At 58.7% G+C, this 20870-nt stretch overlaps 1 protein-coding gene across 2 annotated transcripts in view; it reads left to right on the plus strand.

Annotated features, from left to right (window-relative positions):
- The window catches only part of KIRREL3 (kirre like nephrin family adhesion molecule 3), a 440789-nt gene that overhangs the window by 396527 nt on the left and 23392 nt on the right, over positions 1-20870 (plus strand). For both annotated transcript variants that reach the window (XM_036449386.2, XM_036449387.2), the window contains exons 5-7: positions 10341-10498; positions 15812-15962; positions 19091-19196. In XM_036449386.2, coding sequence (XP_036305279.1) covers positions 10341-10498; positions 15812-15962; positions 19091-19196 — 415 coding nt within the window. The remainder of the gene's footprint in view (positions 1-10340; positions 10499-15811; positions 15963-19090; positions 19197-20870) is intronic.

The raw sequence follows: 20870 nt of genomic DNA on the forward strand, positions 1-20870 counted from the left end.
GTGGTGCAACGTGTCAATATTTCCTTTATCTTCATTGCCGAGTAGCATCCATTATACGGACGAACCACATTCTGTCTATCCTTCTATCACGTGGTAGACACTTGGATTATTTCCTGTTCGGGGCTGTTCTGGATAATGCTGCTATGAACCTTCACATACAGGTGTATACAGGTGTAGGCGTATGGATATGTTTTGGCTTTTGATGGGTTGGTTTCTAGGAGTGGAGTAGCTAGGGCCTGCGGAACGTTTAAGCTTAACTTTTTAAGAAAGTGCCATACGACTTGCCACAGCAGCTGTATCATTTTATTTTAATTTTTTAAAATATATTTTATTGACTTTTTACAGAAAGGAAGGGAGAGGGATAGAGAGCTAGAAACACCAGGGCCCAGGTCTGCCCTCATAGCCACCTTGCCCTCCATTCCCAGGGCCTTCGGTCTGCCCCAGGCCCACAGCAAGAGCCGGGAGAAAGCCTTCCTGCCATTCGCAAACCCCCCCCCTTTTTTTAAATATATTTTATTGATTTTTTTAAAATATATATTTTAAATATATATTGATTTTTTATAGAGAGGGATAGAGAGTTAGAAACATTGATGAGAGAGAATCATCGATCAGTTGCCTCTTGCACACCCCCATACATGCCCTTGACCAAAATCGAACCCGGGACCTTTCAGACCACAGGCCCACGCTCTATCCACTGAGCCAAACCGGTTTAGGCTGCAGCTCCCTTTTCACACAGAATCTTATCTGCCTAAGAGAACAAGAGCCCCTGGTTCTTATCTGTGAGAGCATCTCACCCAAACAGGTTCAGGGGGCAAACGTGAGAGAGAGAGAAATCCTGAAGGGGGAGGCAGGTGAGATGTCGTCATTATTATTTCTTAAGCGCAGCAACGCTTTTAGTTCATGCTTTTCTACGGAGACAGCCAGGGAGGGGGAATCAGCTGGCCCATTATCAGAGCCGCACACCCGCCCGCCTGCCCCCCTCCTTGCCACCTATAATAAATCTTATTAAACGGGTCCCCTGGCAAGACAGACAGATAATGAAGGCAAAGGTAGGAGCGCTGTTGATGTCATTACCATAGGACAACAGTAGTCTCTACACCCATGAAATGCAACCGAGGGAAATCGGTTCTCAAGATTGCCTTTCCGAGATGCAAATCGAAGAGCCGGGAGCCGGGCGGAGGAGAGACCGGCTTCCCACACGAGGAAACATGTCCAAGCCGGAGCCCGTCTCCCAGGGGCCTGTAAGCCCACAATTTACCTTTGGATTGCATTCCAGTTTCTCGCACATCCTTCATTTCCGCTTACTTATTACTAGACACGCGGCACCGAAAGAAGAAAAAGGGAGAAAGAGGGATTGTGCTGCCGCCGGCCTGAAAAATCCACAGCAGGGAAGGACTCTGGGAGGGAGGACCGCCGCCCTCACCATGACCGGGGCTGCGTGAGCCGCTTGCCCTCCCCGGGGGGTGCCCAGGGGCTGGGCACCTGGGGGTAGAGCTCCCAGGATGGGGCCCCTGGGCCTGGAGCACATGGGGGTGGGGTGTTGAGAGCTGTGTCCTCCCCTTATGCATGTGTTGACCCCCATGGCGTGTGAAATGCCTGCACTGTGCTGGGCAGGGGTCTGCCAAAGGATGAGAGACCCCCCCCCAGCGTGGGCAGAGGCCGAAGGAACCACTGGACCCCGTTCTCCGGTGGCAGCTGGCAAGTGGCAAGCAGGCCAGACACGCAGACAGGTCTGATTAGCTCCCAGAGTTCCTTTGGAGTTGTGTGTGTGTGTGTGTGTGTGTGTGTGTGTGTGTGTGTTTGTTTGGGGGAGGAGGGTAATTTGTTGCCTACAATTAAGATTCTGGAAGCCTTTGTATTAAAAATGCAGACACCTGGCTTCTCTGGTAAACATCTGGCGACAGTAGGCCCATCGGTGGGCGTGGCCAGGGGACTCCTATGCATTGTCATTAGCCAGGAGGGGACTCCTATGCAATGCCTCTAACCCCCTTCAATTCGTCAGTGTTTCTTTTCTTTTTCTTTTTCTTTTTAATATATTTTATTGATTTTTTTTTACAGAGAAGAAGGGAGAGGGATAGAGAGCTAGAAACGTCAATGAGAGAGAAACATCGACCAGCTGCTTCCCAGCACACCCCCTACCGGGGATGTGCCCGCAACTGATGTACATGCCCTTGACCGGAATCGAATCCAGGACCTTTTAGTCCCAGGCTGACGCTCTGTCCACTGAGCCAACCCGGTTTTGGCTCGTCAGTGTTTATAGCAGCACACATCCCACAATGCCTAAGCCACGTGCAGTTTCTCGAACGCTCCGGGAGTTCCTAGGCCTCAGGGTCTCGAGCCATTTAATAAGTGGCCTTTGCCAAGGGCCCACTGCAGGCGGCCCTGGGGAGGAGGGACCTCAACCTCAGGCTCGTGTGGGGAAGGTGCTGCCCACAGGAGCCAGGCAACCCGATGTCCTTCCCTCTGCCCCAGGGCCCAGCCGCCCAGGGCCCACCCACCCGGGTCCACCCACTCCATCCACCCCACCCACCCCACCCGCCCCTGCTCCCTGCCCCACGAGTTCTCTGTGCGTCTCCTTTACTCGCCGGATAAAAAGTCCCGGGGTGTGAGGGCGCCCGTTCCCCTCTACCCCCTCCCACGGTCTGGGGCACCCGTCGTGCCCTGGAGAGCGTTAGCACCTCTCCTCTCTGGGAATATTTAACTGCAAACAGTTTCTAGTTGGGATCTGTTCTAATTGCTAATTAGATCTGATTATAATTATCTCTCGCCGCCATCCCTTACCTGGCACCGGATAGGATGTGGCATCGCGACAATTAGCAGCGTCGTCCCCGGTAGGCACAGCTGCCGGTGAGGGACACCCACCGTCTCAGGGTCCGGGCAGAGCTCAGCTTCGCGAAGGCAGGCTGCTGTTTACTGTTGGGATCGAATTAGACATAATTAATAAGGGGGAATGCCAATTTCCCCCCAACAGTCCCCTTTTGGTCTCAGCTGATGCATCACCTGCAAACTCCACTCGGGCGACCCTTCATTTCCCCACCTGGAGGTGCTGAGGGTTTTTGGCCACCAGTCCTGCCCCCACTGCTGGCCCAGCCCAATTCCAGCTCCGAGGGAGGCGGTGAGCTTGACAAACAGACTCGAGCAAGTCCCCTGGTCCCTCTGAGCCTTAGGTCCTCGTCTGCCACCTGGGAGAGCACGTGCCTCTGGGCCAACACCTGCCCCACGTACCCACAGGCCCTGAGGGGCAGGGAGGGCATCTGTACAGCAGGGAGCAGGGTCTGTCCTCTCAAGTCTGGGCCTGGGCTGGGATGACACAAACAGCAGGAGCTGGGCTGGCTCTGGGGGCATCTCTCCAGCATGGGCTTCAGGGAAGTGAACGTCTTACATGGCCACTTAGGGCCTCCACAGGGTACAGGGCAGGAGGGTGGGGCAGGGGGAGAGAGAGAAGAGGTAGAGGGGGTCCTTGGCCACCTGCACCTCCCGTCGGCCATCTGTGTGTGGGAGTCCTGCCCTGCCTCTCTCCCTGACACTCAGCCTGCCCTGCTGGTTCCCACCAGCCCCAGAGTCCTATGGCCAGCAGCCATGTGTGGGCACTGCCAACCCCACCCCATCCCTGGGGGAAGAGAGGGCAGCGCCTGGGCAGCAGACACCTTTGCTGCCCCTGCTGAGCTCCAGGGAGCCAGGGACTGCAGCCTGGCAAACAGGAGGTCAGGCTGCCAAGGTCCGGAATTCAAATGTGGCTTTGACTGGCTGGCTGGGCTGGCACCTGGCTGTGCCACCCTCAGACTGAGCAGGCTCAGAGTCATGGAGCCGAGAGAGTTTGAGCTGGGACTGGGCAAGGCAGACACAGGCCCCAGGAGGAAATGTCCGACACAGGGCCCACCCACCCCGGCCTCAGCTCCCCTGCACGCTCCCACCTCGCTCGTCAGCTCTCCAGGGTTTGCATACGATTCTCTCTCTCTTCACTCCCTGCACACATATCCCAGCATGCTGCATGGGCCCCCAGGGCCTCAGCCTCCCAGCCTCCCCAGTCCGTTTTAGGATAAGGTGACCAGTCCCGATTTTTAACAATTTCTTTCCAAAAATCGGGACTTTTTTAAAACGCCGCGGGACAAATTGTTAAAAATCGGGACTGTCCCGCCAAAAGCAGGACGTCTGGTCACCTTAGCTTAGGACCCCCTCCAAGTCCCTGTGGCATCCCCTCTACCTGGACTGCGTGCCCCGTGGCCAGGGACCAGGTCTCCTTGCCCTCTGCACCCAGCGCCTCTCTCACATCGATGTTTCTCTGTCTCCCCCCTCCCTTCCACTCTCTTTAAAAACCAATGCAAAACAGGTGAGGATTAACCAAACAAAGAAAAGAAAGAAAAACAAGGGCCTCGCCCAGGCCCCAGGACAGCAGCACTCAGTGAGTCTGGCAGGCAGGTGCTTGGCCACCAAGGTCACCTGCAAGCCGAGGCAGCCTGACACCACACACACACACACACACACAGCCGCTGAACGGACAAGTTCTCCCCGCTCTTTCCCTGCCCTGCTTCTCTGGCCCTGGTCTGACCAGCATCCCTGCAAGGCCACACAGCCCCGTGTTCGCATCTGATAAACGGACAGAGTAGCTGCTTAGCTAAAAGGGTCACCGTGAACATCAGGCAAGCGCTGTATGTGAGCGTGCTTTAGACTGTGAAGCTTGGAGAGAAGTTAGACACGGTCGCCAGGCACAGAGGTGTCTGAGGCAGCTGAACTGGCCCCGAGAGCGTATCTGTGGCTCCGCATCCACTGACACACACACACACACACACACACACACACACACACACACACACAGCTGAGGCTCCAGGTTCTGGTTAGGAAAGCTGCTCTCTGCCCCCAGAGGTCACGGCCAAATCCAGCAAATCAGTTCTGTCTTCTACGTCTGGGCCCAGCCAGGCGCCTGTCACACGTCCAGCCTCGAGGTCAGGACGGCGGCCTCAGAGCCGGGAGAGTCACACTGGGGCAAGGGGACTGCGTCTCGTTCCCATGGCTGTCTTGGGTCGCTGGACTCACCAGGGCCTGAGTCAGGTGTCTGGTCCTGCTACCTGTGCCTCGTGTGGCTTGCTTCCAGGGGATTGGCCGTTCTACGCCTCAGTTTCCCCGTCTGTAAAATAAGGGCATTTACCTTATTTTACCTTATGTAAAATAAGGGCAGGCGTTTACCGTGAGGTCCAAGTGAAGTGACGTGGGCGGAACAGGTGAAGGGGACCAGGAGTTACAAAGACGTAGTTAAAAAGCAGATAAGTCGCCTGAGGTGCCGTGTGGCCAGGGGAATCTAGTCAATACTGTTTAATAACTTGGAGGAGTGACAGATGGTAGCCAGACTCGGCGTGGGGATCGTTTTGCGGTGCATAAAAATATCAAATCACAGCGCCGCACACCTGAAACAAATTTAATACTGTGTGTCAATTATAATTCAATTAAAAGAGAGGAAAAAGAAAACAAGGAAATGGCAGCGCGTGCCTCCACGCTCGGCTCCCAGGCCCAGCCGTGCTAATCAGAACCCCAAGGTCAAGCCAAAGTCAAGAGGAGCCGAGACTGGGCCGTGCCAGTCACTCCTGCTGTGGACACACCTAAGCAGGGCTGTCACGTTGTCCTGTGGCCGTTTGCACAACCACCGCCCAGGTGGCCCAGGGGGCCACCCACAGCCTGGGCTTGACAACCCCCCCCCCAACACTCGACAGACCCACCTCCTCCACCAGCCACTCGGTTCCTTTCCCTGTTGCTCTCACAGGTTCCCCCTTCCCACCAAGGGGGGAGCTCCCTGTGCATCCACGCATGCTCTCCACACCCCACCCACCAGCACACAAGCCAGGACTCCTCTAGACACACACAGGTACACACACACACACACACACACACACAGCCGTGTGGGTGGAGCCCCAGACTGGGGCCCTCCCTGCCATTGCTCTCCCCACCCCCTTACCCCCCCCCCCCGGCTTTGCCTACATCCTGTGATTGACTCGTCTGCTCAGCATTAATGAAACGTCCTGTCCTAGCTGGTTTGGCTCAATGGATAGAGCATAGGCCTACGAATTGAAGGGTCCCAGGTTTGATTCTGGCCAAGGGCACATGCCTGGGTTGTGCCCAATCCCCAGTAGGGGGCGTGCAGGAGGCAACCAATCAATGATTCTCTCTCATCATTGATGTTTCTATCTCTCTCTCTCTCCCCCGCCCCCCTCCCTTCCTCTCTAAAATCAATAAAATATATATTTTTTTAAATGAAATGTCCTTCTCCCCACAGACAGCTCCTCGCTGATAAGATGGCTCCGACCCTGTTTTAATCTGGAATAAACAGAATGCCCTGCCTAATTCGAGCGGGGAAACAAGCGACTTGGTTTGACTTTGGCCCTGACAGCAGCTGCCCCTGCCCTCACCGCCCTGCCCTGGACCCTCCGCCCTGGAAGGGCCCTGCCCTCCAGCCGGGGGGCTCCCTCAGGGTTGCGAGGCCGGTGCTGGCCAGGCTGAGGCTGGGCCGGGGAACCAGGGCGGAAACACACTATTTCCCAGCCAGGCGGCTGCTCACTGGGGCAAGTAACTTCACCCCGTGGTGCCTCGGTTTCCTCATCTCCAAAATATGCACCATCATTGCGCCATCTTCTTTACATGGGGTGGCTTCCTTACATGGTGGATGGTGATTTTTAGAATTCTGTCTTGTTGGCCCTGGATCAGTGTGAGCTCTTATTCCTATTCCTATTGTTGTTGTTATTATACATCCAGGACAATATGCTAGCCCAGTGGTCGGCAAACACATTAGTCAACAGAGCCAAATATCAACAGTACAACAATTGACATTTCTTTTGAGAGCCGAAAACCGACTTCTGCGCATGGGCCACGAAGTTTCAATCGCATGGTACGCGCGTGCTCGCACGTGGTATTATGTGGAAGAGCCACATTCAAGGGGCCAAAGAGCCGCATGTGGCTCTCGAGCCGCAGTTTGCCAACCACTGGGCTAGGAGATGGGAAAATGCAAAGAGGGAACCTGACACGAGCCCACAGCCGGATGCCCTCGGCCTGGGCTGAGTGCCTGTAGAAGGCCCAGCGCGGTGCACAGGAAACTCCGGGAGCTTGGTTTCCGACTCGGCCGTTCAGGGAGGATGCTCACTGCGGGCAGACACTGTCCTATGTGCTGGGAGGGAAAGCAGAACCTGGCCAGGACCAGCCCTAGGCGCTCCTGCTCTGATCTAGACATGACAATGCCTGGCGACCAAGACATCAGGGTCTCCCTTTGTCATTAGGGAGCTTTCTTTCTACTAAAAGGAGACGGACAACATGACACACACCCCCCCCATGGGGAAATCAGGCGGGTGGTGTGATGGAGAGCAGAGGAGGGGCGAGGGCATGGGCCTCTCGGAGGATGTGAGTGAAAGCTGTGCCCTCATGGACGAGACGAAGCCAGCGAGACAGGAGATCACAGAAAAGGCCGTGCTGGACAGCGCAGAGCCGGGCCTCTGCTGGCTGCTCCAGCTCTGGGAGCCAGCCCCCCATCATCCTACCCCCACCCCCACACACCCGCTCTGGTCGCCCCCCAGCCCCCCGTCACTCCACAGGGAATGCATTCTGTCCTGACTGACAAGGAGCACGCCACCAAAGCAGCCAACTATTTTTATCTCCGGATTAATCACAAAAGGCGAACGTTCCCACCTTCCCTGTGATTAAAAATTAGGAGACCAAACTCTGTAGTGGTTCGGGATAATAACCAATCCTGTGAGGTCTTTATGAATAATGCATGTCCAGGCTCAGGCTGCTCCAGGCTCCTCCACCATCACCACCACTACTCTCCCCCCTCCTCCCCCAAACACTTCAGCTCCGGGTCCCTCCGAGAAAGAGAGGGAATGAGTCCCCCTTCCGTACCTGGGGAGCTGCAGCTGCCAGAAGCCGTTGATTTCTATTCAGCCTGTGGGCCCCCCAACTTCCTCCCTTCTCCCCCATCCGCCCCACACACCCCGGCCCCATCTGCACCACCACCACCACCACCACCACCCCCCTTCCCCAACACCCCATCTGGTGTGCAGCCAGGCGAAGGCCAATCAATAATGCATAGCTGCATGAATACCCGGCGTGATAACCGCTTATTTGGGAAGATGTAATCAGCACCCATTCTGAGGGTGGCGGTGTGGGCGCGTGTGCATCCACCCTGCAGCCCACGCCCGCCCCTCTCCACTCCCCTCCCTCCCTAATCCGGTATTCCCAGCACGGTCTTTGTGTTTTGGAAAGGCCTGCTCAGTCCCCGCGATGTGGCCAGAGGTGTGACGAGCAGCAACGAAGGCCCAGAGACAGTCTGTCCTTACACTTGGCCACACAGGACCCTCCTCCGGGAGCAGGAAAGCCCTCCTGCTGGGGGTCCAGCTCCAGGAATCGGTCCAGCGGGTCAGGGTGTGTGGCCTTGGTTTTCAAAACCTCTCCCAGAAGATTGTAAGCTGTGGCCTGGCTTCAACCACTGCCAGGCCCCACGGATGTCCGTGCTGGGGAGAACGTTCCAGACCCCCTGTTCACCTCTCACATGTATTTATTTATTTGTTAATTTGTTTATTTATTTATTTAAACAGAGAGGGAGGGAGAGGGAGAGAGAGACAGAAACAGTCAATGATGAGAGGGAACCGTTGACTGGCTGCCTCCTGCACGCCCCACACTGAGAATCGAGCCCGAAACCTAGGACCGGGAATCGAACGGTGACCTTCTGGTTCATAGGTCGACACTCAGCCGCTGAGCCACGCCGGCCAGGTGACCTCTCCCATTTCAGATCTGAGGAAATAAAACCGGAAGAAGGGGCTGCCTCCCTCCGGGCCTCGCTTTCCCGTCTTCCTGGCCCTGGGCAAGCTCGGCTGGAGCCCCTGCATCCCAGATCCCTCCTGGGGAGGAAGCTGACTCCGCCAGGGGAGGGCCCAGGAGCCCGGCCCAGCCCTCCCAGCTGGAAGGCCCTGCCCTCGGAGATGAAGCTCCCTCTGCGGCCAGCGGAACGCCCACCCCCATGGTGCCAAGCCCTCATTAGCCTCCCTGGGCTCCTAGGCCACACCCCCATCCTCCGGCAGTAATGAGGGGGTGCAGGGTGCCTTGATTGTCCAGCCCACACCCACCATCTGCCTGTGCCCAGGCCCCCCCGAGGCCGGGCAGGGTTAGATGAGGCCAACTGCTCCCCAGGCCAGGATCCGAGTGGAGTCCTGGGGCTGAGGAGGACTTCTGGGTGCCCTGAGGGTTTGTTCTTTGTCAGGAATAGAAACTGGGTGGGAGCAGAAGGGCATGTAGAGGTTGGTGCTCACGGGGCTGGGTCCCGAGCCAGGCCCGGAGGCAGGAAGGAAGGACAGAGAGTTGGCTGAAGGGGACCCGGAGCCTCCAGCTGTTCCCTGAGGGGCTCTGGGCCCTAGGAGAGCCCAGATGCAGGAGCTCCGGGGAAGGAGAAGGAAGCCAGGCAGGTTGCAGGGCACCCCCTGGGGGAAGGCAGAGGGGAAAGCAGCACCTGTAGGGGAAGTGGGGGTGCCTGGAGCTCTGAGACCGCCTGCCCCAGCCCCGGGCGCGGAGGCTTTCACAGGGCCTGGGTGGGGAGAGGAGAAGGGGACGATGAACTTTCTCCGTCACTGGGTCCTTGTTCTAGGGCCCTGGCTTGTCCCCAGCTACCCCTGGACCACTCCCTGGCAGACTGCAGTCAGAGTCTCCCAGCCTCCAGGACTGGGGTTCCAGCCCCTCCAACAAGGAGGAGCAGGGTGCCCGGGCGTCTCTAGGGAGACCTGTTCTCGGCGGATTGTCCTGGGAGAGGCCGCACCTCGGAGGGTTCCACCGCACTGACATTGAGAGATGGAGTAGGAGGAAGAGGAGGAAGAAGAAGAAGAGGAGGAGGAGCAGTAGGAGGAGGGGGAGGGGGAGGAGGAGGAGGAGGAGATGGAGGAGGAGAAGGAGGAGGAGAGGGAGGGGAGGAGGAAGAAAAAAAGGAGATGGAGAAGGAGTAGATGGAGAAGGAGGAGATGGAATAAGAGGAGGAGGAGAAGAAGTTGTGAAATAGGAAGAGACTACAGATATTGTCTGGGCATCGGAGCTCTGCTCCTCGCTCTGTGGCCAGGTTCAGGGCCTGCCCTGTCCCCTCGCAGGCCCCTCACAAGCAGAGTATGAGGCACTGCTGGGAACAGCCTCTGCCAATAAACACGCCGCGTGCGTGCGCGGGATTACGGCTGTTATCACTGTGACAATGCTCGGGGATTAACGGTTATTAAAGAATGGTAATTACTGTTTGTCATCAGCTCCACGAAGCCCGCAGGCTCCGCGGCTGCCCAGCTGGAGGGGCAGGCTGCCCTCAGCCTGACCTCCCTCCTCCTCTCTGCCCACAGTGCCACCCGACGACCCCGTCATCCTGGGGGGGCCCGTGATCAGCCTGCGGGCAGGGGACCCCCTCAACCTCACCTGCCACGCAGACAACGCCAAACCCGCTGCGACCATCGTCTGGCTGCGGAAGGGAGAGGTCATCAACGGGGCCACCTACTCCAAGGTGAGGCCTGGGGGCCGCGCTGGTGGGGGCGGGGCAGGGGGTGCATGTTCCCCGGGGAGGGGGCAGCTCACCCCACATCTGCAACTCGCTCTCTCTCTCCTCTGTCTCTCTCTCTCTCTGTCTCTCTCTCTCTCTCCTTTCTCTCTCTCTCTCTCTCTCTCTCTCTCTCTCTCTCTCTCTCTCATTGTCTGTCGCTCTTGTTGTCCCTCTGTCTCTGTCACTCTCTGCATGGCTCTCTCTCATTCTATGGCTCTCTATAGCGTTCTATCTCTTGGAGGAGTCGCACCCCGCCCCCCGGCTGGTGGGCCTCCCGTACCCCTGTGAATTCCCACGTCCTGTGTGGTTCGGGTTCAGGCTCTGAAAGAGGGGCCGCACGCAAATGAAAGAGCCGAGACAAGAAACAATCATTTGGAAATATTGGGGGGACCAGGAGGGATCCCAGCTCAAGAGGAAGGACTCCAGTACTTGTGCTCCGGCCTTGCCATCCTTTTATTCATTTTGGGATCCGCCTAGAGCCCTTAGGCAGGGAATTTCCAGCAACTGAGAGACCATCTTATCAGGAAGGATTTACACGACTGTCTGGTGGGGAAGTTGCTTCCACTACTGTGTCTGGACTAAACCATGTGAGTGAACAGCCTTGACCTTTGCCCGAGCTCAAGGGCCATCAGCCTTCCGAGTTCCTTGTCCACACCTCTCTGCTATGAAGACAATGGGCAGCTTCCGGCACACCTCCAAGCCCCCTGGCCTGGCCTGGGGGTGAGCACCTGGGCTCCCAGTGGGCCTCTGGCTACTGCAACATCAGAGTGATCGCAAAGCCTCTCCCTGAGTCTCCTTCCTGGACACCCAGGCTCAGGCCATCTTCCCCGGGCCTGGCACCAGCATCATACACAAACCAGGGGGCGGGCAGGAGAGGCTGAGGAAGAGGAGGAACACCATGGGCTGAGTCCATAGATAAATCTCCCCGAGGAGCCAGGGCCCTGCTCCACCTGCTACTTCACAAGCTGCTGCCCGGTGCAGGGACGAGGCCTGGACCCCGGAGAGGTGCTGGGTCTTAGCACGGCGTGTATGTACCTGCCTCAAAGCCCCTCCCCCTCTAGCCCCACCCCTGCTCCCTCCGGCCTCGGCCTCAGGCTGCTGGTGGGACCCTGGGTCTCACTGGGCCCAGGCTAAGAGCACTTGGGGAATAACAACCCCCACACTGGGCCCAGCTCCCTCCAGCAGCCTCTCCGACGGGTACTCTCTCCCCACCTGTCACCCCAGCATCCTTCATCCACCTGCCTATCAGGGCCTAGAGCCTCTATTCAGCGGCCTCCACTCTTCCTGGCATCTTTGTGACGGGCGTCACTCCCCGCCCCAGGGCACAGAGGCAGGTGTCTGAGAAGACATGGTCTGGGCGAATGCACCCATCCATCCCCATTCAGGCCACGAGACAGCCGGCCCTAGCGGATTCCCCAGGCAGCTGTAGGGAAGGGAATCAGATGTTTTTGGCTTTTTTTTTTTTTTTTTTTTTTTTTTTTAAGACACAGATGGGAAAGGTGAATGAAGAAGCAGGAGAGGAGGCCTAGTGGCCAGGCATTGGGTCTCACTCAAGACCTCTTTTAAGCACAGGTGTTGAGGCCCCACCCACTGCATCCCCTGACAACCTCCGTTATCCTCACATGGGGTCCCCTTCACCCTCCCCCCCCCCACCACAGGCATCTCCTGGCCGCCCCTCTCTCGGGCTCAGCCTGCCTCTCCACTGCCCAGCGAAGGCCCCCGGGGTGAGGGGTGGGGGGAGGGCGGGGTCGTTGGCTGCTGCCTGCACTGGATACCCGCTCCCAGAGCGCATTCTGCCCCTGGCCAGCCCGGCCCCCAGGACCACTGCCAACCAAAGGCCAAGGGCCTGCCCTCTGGGGCGGGCATGGGGCATGGGGCACAGACAGGAAGCTGTGCCCGGGGAAGGCGGGGTTTGGAGATAAGCCCCAGACCTCACAGAGCTGCCGGGACAGCCCGAAGGTCCTTGGACACAGAGAGAGCTGGAAACCCACCCACAAAAGCTACTGCTCTGCACCCTCACCCCCGTGCACGGGTCAGGTGCACGCCCGCCCCAGCACAACCTGCACACGCAGCTGCTGCCCTGGTCCTCGTGCACCTGCGAGAGCTGCCATCAGGGGCACCAGGGGCCGCGGGGGCAGGGACCCGGCAGCACACGCGTGCCGCCCAGCCAGAGGGAGGGAGGGCTGCCCGGGCCTTGGCAGTAGTGGCCCAGAAGCAGAAGACTCGCTCCATTAATAATTCACGGGATGAGCCGATTTGCATAGGAAAAAGGTTTCTGAACTAGGAGGTGGGGGGCTAAGGCCCCCAGCGTGTCCCCAGAGCCAAGTTCAAGGAAGAGAAGGAGCTGGGATGAAAGACCACGTGGGCTGTGACAAGAATCAGCCAATGATGGGAGGTTCGGCCTGGCTGGGACCTTCTAGGCCTCAGAGCCCAAAGGTTCATTTGCATATGAGTACTGGGAGATCTGTCAGAGGAGAAGGAAGGAAAAAGAAAGAAAGCTGAGAAGGGAAAAGATTAGGAAGGAATGAGGGAAGGAGACAAAGGAGGGTGAGAGAGAGGGAGGCTGGGCTGGAGCCGGCAGGCCACCCAACGCCCCACCCACCCACCCACCCACCTCCCCGCCCTTCCCCAAGCCAGCTTTCCACCCTGCGGGCTCCCAGGCCTCCCTGGCCTCTCTCGGCCTCCTCCCCCAGGCCATGCCTGCAAACCTGGCCCTTCCCTGGGCCTAGAGCCTGGGGTCCCCAAAAGCTGGGGAGCCGGGGTGAGCCTCCTGTGGGAGCCGCCAGCCCGCCTTCCCCTCCTTTCCTGGCTTAATGAACTCGTCTCCCTGTTCTCTAATTAGGTGGAACAAACAGCTTGAACCAGAATTTTTATTTCCCAGAAAAGCACACGCCCGGACACAGTCAATATGTCATTAATCATCGTTCAGAGGCAGAGGAGCACCCAGGTGGGGAGGCGGCGGGAGGCCGTCCCGGGGCCTCGTTAGGAGCGCATGCACCTGCTGGCCCTGCCCCTCACCGCGAAGAGCGGATCCGCGGAGGGGCCAGCCAAGTCCAGCGAATGCCCATGCCCCTTGTTAGCACAATGGGGGAGCACAGAAAGGGGGAGGGCATAGTATGGACACCCTCCCCACTTCACTCCCCCTACACACACACACACACACACACATGCATGCATGCACACATACACACATGCACTCAGACACGTACACAGACACGCTCCACCCCAGGTCTTCTTTCCACCCAGGAAATCGTCCTTATTATCGCTTCGCTATTTATAGACGCCGGCGGTCTGCTGCCCAGCCCGCTGCTGTGGTGCGGGGCAGCGCCCTCCACTGGGCTCGGGCTGGGGGCCAACCCCCTGTGCCTTCTCCATGAAGGTGCCTCTGTTGGTCCCCATCCAGTTCCTGGCCTGGAGCCTGCTCCCCACCCGCTACCCTCACTGCCCCGTGGCTAGCTAGGACTTCCCACATCCCTCTCCCCCAGCCCCTCTCCGGGGACCCTGCTGCCCAGGACTAAGGCCACCATCCCATGACGGCCCAGGGAAGGCCTCACACCACCCGCACCTACCGGGGCCCAGGCAGTTTTCCGGCCTCCAGGAGCCAGCGCAGACGTCTGCCCCGCCCCGGGGGTCTCTCTGGCATCTCAGAGTCCGGCCTTGTCTACACAGGGATGAGCTGACCTAGACGGAGGCTCGGGTCATGGCCCGAGGCTGGAGGCCACAGGCTGTGCCCCGGCTAAAACAGGACGACACTGGCCTGCAGACCCAGAGAGCAGCCTCTGTGACCTTGGCCCTGTGACCTTGGAGGCTTCACCGGGATCTTAACTGTTCCCACCTTCATGTGGAGATCGCACTCACCTCCTTCCGACGCTCGGGGAGATGTGGAGGGAAGGTCGTGGCTCAGGGTCCTTCTCAAGGGCAAATCTCAGCCCCGCCCAGCACGTTCCTGACTCACTTTGAACTCGGTTTTCAGATCCTGCTGAACAGGGATGGCGCTCCCGTCCTTCCAGAGTCTGGGGAGATGAGAAACCAAGCCGTTGTTGTTGTTGTTGTTGTTGTTGTTGTTGTTGTTGTTCTTCTTCTTCTTCTTCTTCTTCTTCATCTTCTTCTTTGTTTAAAGGAGGCTTGAGGAAGGGAAGTCTCTTATTCTATCCCCCGGTGACATAAGGCTGCACCTGCCACCCCTTTTCTGGAGGGGCTTAGCTCCTGCCCAAAATCATCAGTGTCTGAGGACTGGCCAGTCTCGCCCGGGAGTGGCCCTCCTGCCCACTTGCCGTCCCAGCATGCACCACCTCGAGGGTCAGCGGCTGGCTCCCCTCCCAGGGCTCCACACTGACAGGGAGGGCCCGGAAAGGGGGTATAGAGGAGGGGCGAGGCGGACCCAGCTGCCTAATGACCTCGTGGTCCCATGGAAATGAAGGAACGGAAGACGGGAGACCAGAAGCCTCAGGACTGGGATTGGCTTCCTAAGGGCCGCCCGAACAAGGGTCTACACCTGGTACCCAAAACAGCTGACGGTCATTGTCTCACGGGGGGGGGGGGGGGGGGAGGCCCTGAGTCTGCACTCGGGGTGCTGACAGGCCCACGCTCCCTCTGATGGCTTTAGGGCAGGGGTGGGGAACATCCAGCCCAGCCCTCAAGCCGTGTAAGGTAAGGTGACCAGATGTCCCACTTTTGGCGGGACAGTCCCGATTTTTAACAATTTATCCCACATCCCGCAGCATTTTTAAAAAGTCCAAAAGATTTAAAAGAATCTTTCCAAAAATTGGGATGAGGGATGCAGGACAAATTGTTCAAAATCGGGACTGTTCCGCCAAAAGCGGGGCATCTGGTCACCTAACCTTACCCCCACGCCCCAAGCTATACCCCCTTTGATAGACCATGTCCCTGTGGCGGGACAGCAGCAGTGCCTGTCACACAGGCCTCAGAGCTTCCTGCAGAGCTGGAGCCCGCTCCCTGGGCACAAAAGGCGGAGCAATGGGCATTACTGCACAGGGCCTGCCGCCTGCTTCCTGTCTAACCTGGCCGGGCTTCCTTCCTCCTCCGGGGTCTGCCAGTCCAGGCTGATTTTCCCACAATGGGGAGCTTTCTGGCTCCTTTCTCTTCTGCAGCCCGGCACTCAGCCAGGCCGGGAGCCCAGGGGATTCTGGTTGTGCGCAGAGACGGCGCCCTGGGGTCCCGAGCTGCCCGCATCCAAGCACAGGGAGCCCTCTTCCTGAAGCTACCAGGCCCTGCCAGCCAGGTGACCTGGGCCTTCCCTCTCTCCCTCCCCCCCAGACCCTGCTCCGTGACGGCAAGCGCGAGAGCATTGTGAGCACCCTGTTCATCTCCCCCGGGGACGTGGAGAACGGGCAGAGCATCGTGTGCCGAGCCACCAACAAAGCCATCCCCGCGGGCAAGGAGACCTCGGTCACCATCGACATCCAGCGTGAGTACTGACCAGGCCTGGGCCCAGAGGAGCCCTGACCTGGGCATAGAGGAACCCCTACACCCCGGACTGGGCACAGAGAGCCCCCACACCCAGGCCTAGGCACGGAGGAACCCCAACGCCTTGGTCTGAGCTCAGAGGAGGCCCCACACCCCAGCCTGGGCCTGGAGGGACCCGCACACCCTGGCCTGGGCACGGAGGAACCCCACACCCGGGCCTGGGCGTGGGTTTGGGAAGGGACCGGCCTGCACAACCAGCTCCTCAGGCTGCCTCCCTGCGGGACATCCTTGGGCAGCACGTGGGTCAGACAGCTCCTGGCCTGGCAGTTTGAACGTGTGCACACCCAAAGGGCCCGCTTGTCCTTATTGTCACCCGAAGCGAAAACATCTCAGACGGGGGTCCTTGGCAAGTGACCTGTTTAAGCTGTGTTTCTACACCTGCCTAAGGCAGAGCTTCCACGTCTGTCCATGTCAGTCACCCCTGGCCCTGCTGGCCTCCCAGGCAGCCCCACGCAGTCCCTCGGGGTCCCACACCCGGTGAATAGCGCCAGCCCCTCTCAGAGGGTCTGGTGGAGTGGCCGGTCAAGGGCAGAGAAGGGAGAAAAGACCGTCTGTACTTGGCATGTGTTATCTCATTCACTCTGCACAGCCATTTGGTACAGAGCAGGTATGACGATGGCCCCATCTGGGGAAACTGAGGCTCCAAAGTCTGATGAGCATGCCCAAGGCCACAGCCGTTTCGGATGTAGGCAGCCTCACTCTGCAGGCCTGTGCTGGTGACCCCTTTGCACTTTGCACCTGTCCGCTGTTGTTACCATGCACATAGAGCAGCCACCCCTCCCCTTGACCCCTCTACCACCACCACAGCCCAGGCTCCCCTCCCGAAAGTGTCTGCATGTGTGTGCATGTGTGTGCCAAGCAAAGATTAGGCTCTCTCCTCCCCGCCCCCCCTTCCCCTCCTTCTCCCTCCATCGCTCCATTTGCTCGCTCAGTAAGCACCCAGGTGTGGGCCATGGACGCCACGGGCAGGAGGAGCTGTCGCCGCCAGCCTGCTCCTGTTCTCAGGCAGCCAGGAAGCAGCCACACTCAGCAGAAGCACATGTGTTGTTTGTTTCCCTCGGTCTTTCCGTGTTACCCAACGGAAGACAAAGCACCCAGATTGGGTAATGGGAGAGAATGCTTAACACTCCAACGTCTCGCTGCATCTGGACTCTGCATCCAGCTGCCAAGCTGCAAATGGATGTGCTCTAAAACCACCAAGTCATGGAATTTCGCTCTTTTCCTTCCCCCTCCTCCTTGGAATACTTCCCCTGAGCATACACACACACACACACACACACACACACACACACACACACGTTGCTGATAGAAGCACTAACAGGCTCAGCTGTAACATCTGTTCCATGTGATCTCGGTTCCACCAGCTCCATCAAAGCTGCCCTCTGCCAGTGACGCAGCCGACATCATGCGTGGGATTGAAATCATGTGTAATGGTTGGATGTGGCATACACTATGTCTGCCCCTGGAGCCTGGTAGATGCCTTGCAAGTTCATACCCTGCACAACGAGAGGAGGGGCCCCGAGGGGGAGCACGGGGGCTGCAGCCAGGGTGGAGGTGCGACCAAGGTGGGGGTGTGCGCAGTAGCTGGCCCAGCAGCCAGGAAGGGGGGGGCGCATCTGTGCGTGGAGAAATCTGTCTTCTCATTGGCGTGCTTCCTGGTCCGAGGCCCTGCAGGAAAGGCAGGTGTGGAGGGTGTGGCAAAGAGGTGGGGAGACTGGGTGAGCTGAGCATGGCAGGTGGGTGATGGAAGAGGGGCCCAAGCAGCAAGAAGGGTCCCCATAGGTATGTGCTCTGTCCCCCTGCTCCCCAAGACCCATCATTTGACAAAGGTGGGGTGGGCCTCCCGGAACTGCTCCCTCCATCCTCCACCCCCCACCCCAGTTTCCGTGTTGGGTTTCTAGCCTCTGTCCCACCAGCGCCATCACCTCCTCCCCAAGCGTTGGATGGGGGCGCTCCACTCACCTCCTAACATTGATATCGGAATTGGGGACGGGAGCCAGCCACACATTCAGATGCAGAGGGCAGCTTTCCAGTGCCTATACCCGCAGTGCCTGCTCCCCCAAACCCCATGAGATGCAGGCTCCTCCCTGGGTCTCCAGGTCCCCGGGTGGCACCATCAGCCTGGGCCGGCGCTCACCTGATGTGCAGCAGCCGGGAGTGGCTGTGAGTCTGGGGGTTCTGGGGGTCATAGCTCTCCCGGGAGGCGAGCTCTCATGACTCCTTGCCACCGGCCTCTTTGTGGCCCTGTGACCTACGCTTTCTACTCTAAGCTCTCTGCTTCTTTTTCTGATTCTTTCTCTGCACCTCTCGCTCTCTGCCCCCCTTTCCTCCTCGTCTCTCTCCCAGGTAGGTCTCCGCCTGCTATCCTTTCTGTCAGCCCCCCGAGTGCCTCTCTGCCTCTGTCTCCCTGTCTCTCTCCCTCTCTCTGTTCCCTCCTGCTCTGCCTCCCCCCACTTAGCTCTGTTAGCTCCTCATTACCCCGAAGGAGGGCCCAGCCGAGGGCGCTGGGGGCTGGGGGCCACCCGTCAGGACGCCGGGGAGATGATTAGGCTGATGAAAGGGTGATGAATGCCACGGTCCAGGGAATGGATGCACCGGAGCCTCTGCACAGACAGAGGTCACGGCCATTTCAAAGACAGGCCGCTTGTATTTCCACAGCCTCAGTGTCCACACTCCCGTCGAGCCATGACACCCCCGTCTCCCTTCTCCTCTCTGAAGCCGTTTGTTCTCCCCGAAAGCTGGACAGCAGGCAGCACGACCCTAAGGCCGGGCAGCTATACTTCTGAGCTAGCTGCTCATTGACACACCAGGTCTTGGACCTACACAGGGAGCCCCACTGCCCCCGCCTCCCCCTCCCCCCGCCCAGGACTGCCTGAAGCAGGCACCTCCAGGGAGTGGGGCAGCCCCGAGGGTCCTGCAGTGGTGGCTGCTCTGAGGGTCCCCAGGATCATGGGGGCGGGAATTCTGGCCTGTACCCTCCAGGTCACTAGGTGGGTCTTCCAGGCTCATTCTTCCCCAAAACCGTGGACACAGCTCCCCAGCCTACGAGGGGCTCTCTTCTTCCTGCAGACCCCCCGCTGGTCAACCTGTCGGTGGAGCCACAGCCGGTGCTGGAGGACAACGTGGTCACCTTCCACTGCTCCGCCAAGGCCAACCCGGCCGTCACGCAGTACAGGTGAGGGCCACGCTGAGCAGGCGCAGCCTGGCCACCGGGCCCTCCACCCCCACCCACCATCTGGGCTGTCGCTGTGGGCCTGGGTACCCAGCACCCTGCTGGTTCACTGGGGGTGCCCCCCCTCCTTCTCCGTGCCCCACGACCCCATCTACCCCAGCCAGGAGGGGACCCCTCCCCGCCTGCCTCTCCCCCACACACACCCTGGCCGGCGGAGTCCCTCTCCCTCACGCACAGGTGCGCTCCCACTCTGCTGGAGACCGTAGGTGTCACCCTCCGGTGTGGACAGCTCTGTGATCCCTTCTTTCTGAAAAGAGGGAGAGAGGCTCAGGAAAAAAATATGTTAAAACCATCCAGGGGCCGAAACCGGTTTGGCTCAGTGGATAGAGCGCCGGCCTGCAGGCTGAAGGGTCCCAGGTTCGATTCCGGTCAAGGGCATATACCTTGGTTGCAGGCACATCCCCAGTAGGGGGCGTGCAGGAGGCAGCTGATCGATGATTCTCTCTCGTCGATGTTTCTAACTCTCTGTCCCTCTCTGTAGAAATCAATATATATATTAAAAAAAAAAAAAAATCCAGGGGATCCAGTGAGGTCAGCATCTGGATTCTGGTCTTGCGTCACCAAACTGCTCACCTGGGCAGGTGGGAGCTCTGGGACAGCTCCCTGTCCCGCGGGCACCTGGGACCGCTCAAGCCCGTGGCCCAGAGCATCCCTGGCTCACAGCACCCCTGCTTCCACACTCCTCTGTCCCCGCTGACGGAGCTTCTCGGAGGCAGGCACTGCAATTTGACTTGCATATGGCGCTCAGCGTGCAGCACAGTGTGTGGCGTGTGCTGTTCTCGGGACGCGGGCTGACGGATGGGGTAACTGCTCAGAGCTGCTCCTCTCTGGGCCCCTCCTGCCTGCGCACCTTCCCTGCATGAGGCATCCACGAGACCGTGAGTGACCTCAGAGGTGCTCAAGGGCAGACTCGCCTCCCCTCCTCCTGGATCTCACTGTGGCCCTGACTCCACCCCATCCCTGCCCGCCAGCCCAGACCTGACGGAGGCCCCAAGAGAGAGTGCGGCCTCTGCCATGGAAATGGGTCGTTAAGCTGCAGCCTCCGCCAGCACCTGAGAGGCTGATGGTCTCCAAAGAGGAAATGCTGGCTGGTGTAGAGGGAGGACAGGGACGGCAGAGGGGCAGTGCCGCCCCAGACAGAGGCAGGATCCAAGGTAATGGGCCCGAGTGGCAGCCAGAGGTTCAGGCTGGACTCGAAGCATCGCCCCCTGCAGGGCAGATAATGAAACACAACGTGGGGGCCAGAAACCAGGAGACAGTCTTTGCCTTCGAGGATTTTTTTTTTTTTTTAAATCCTTACCTGAGGATATTTTTTCCCATCAATTTTTATTATTTTTTAAAATATATTTTTATTGGCTTGAGAGAGTAAGGGAGAGGGAGAGAGAGATAGGGAAACATCAATGATGAGAGAGAATCATTGATTGGATGAGAGAGACACATGGATTGGTTGCCTCCCACATGCACCCTGACCAGGGCTGGGATCGAAGCTGCAACCCAGGTGCATGCCCTTGACCGGGAATCAAACCCACAACAACCCCTTTGGTGCGCTCTAACCACTGAGCAACACAGGCCAGGGCTCGAGGATATTTTTAAGTCAGATGCAAATCCATCTGCCCT

The sequence above is a fragment of the Pipistrellus kuhlii genome, unplaced genomic scaffold (genome assembly GCF_014108245.1).
Source record: "Pipistrellus kuhlii isolate mPipKuh1 unplaced genomic scaffold, mPipKuh1.p scaffold_m20_p_20, whole genome shotgun sequence".
In the NCBI taxonomy this organism is placed as follows: Eukaryota; Metazoa; Chordata; class Mammalia; order Chiroptera; family Vespertilionidae; genus Pipistrellus; species Pipistrellus kuhlii.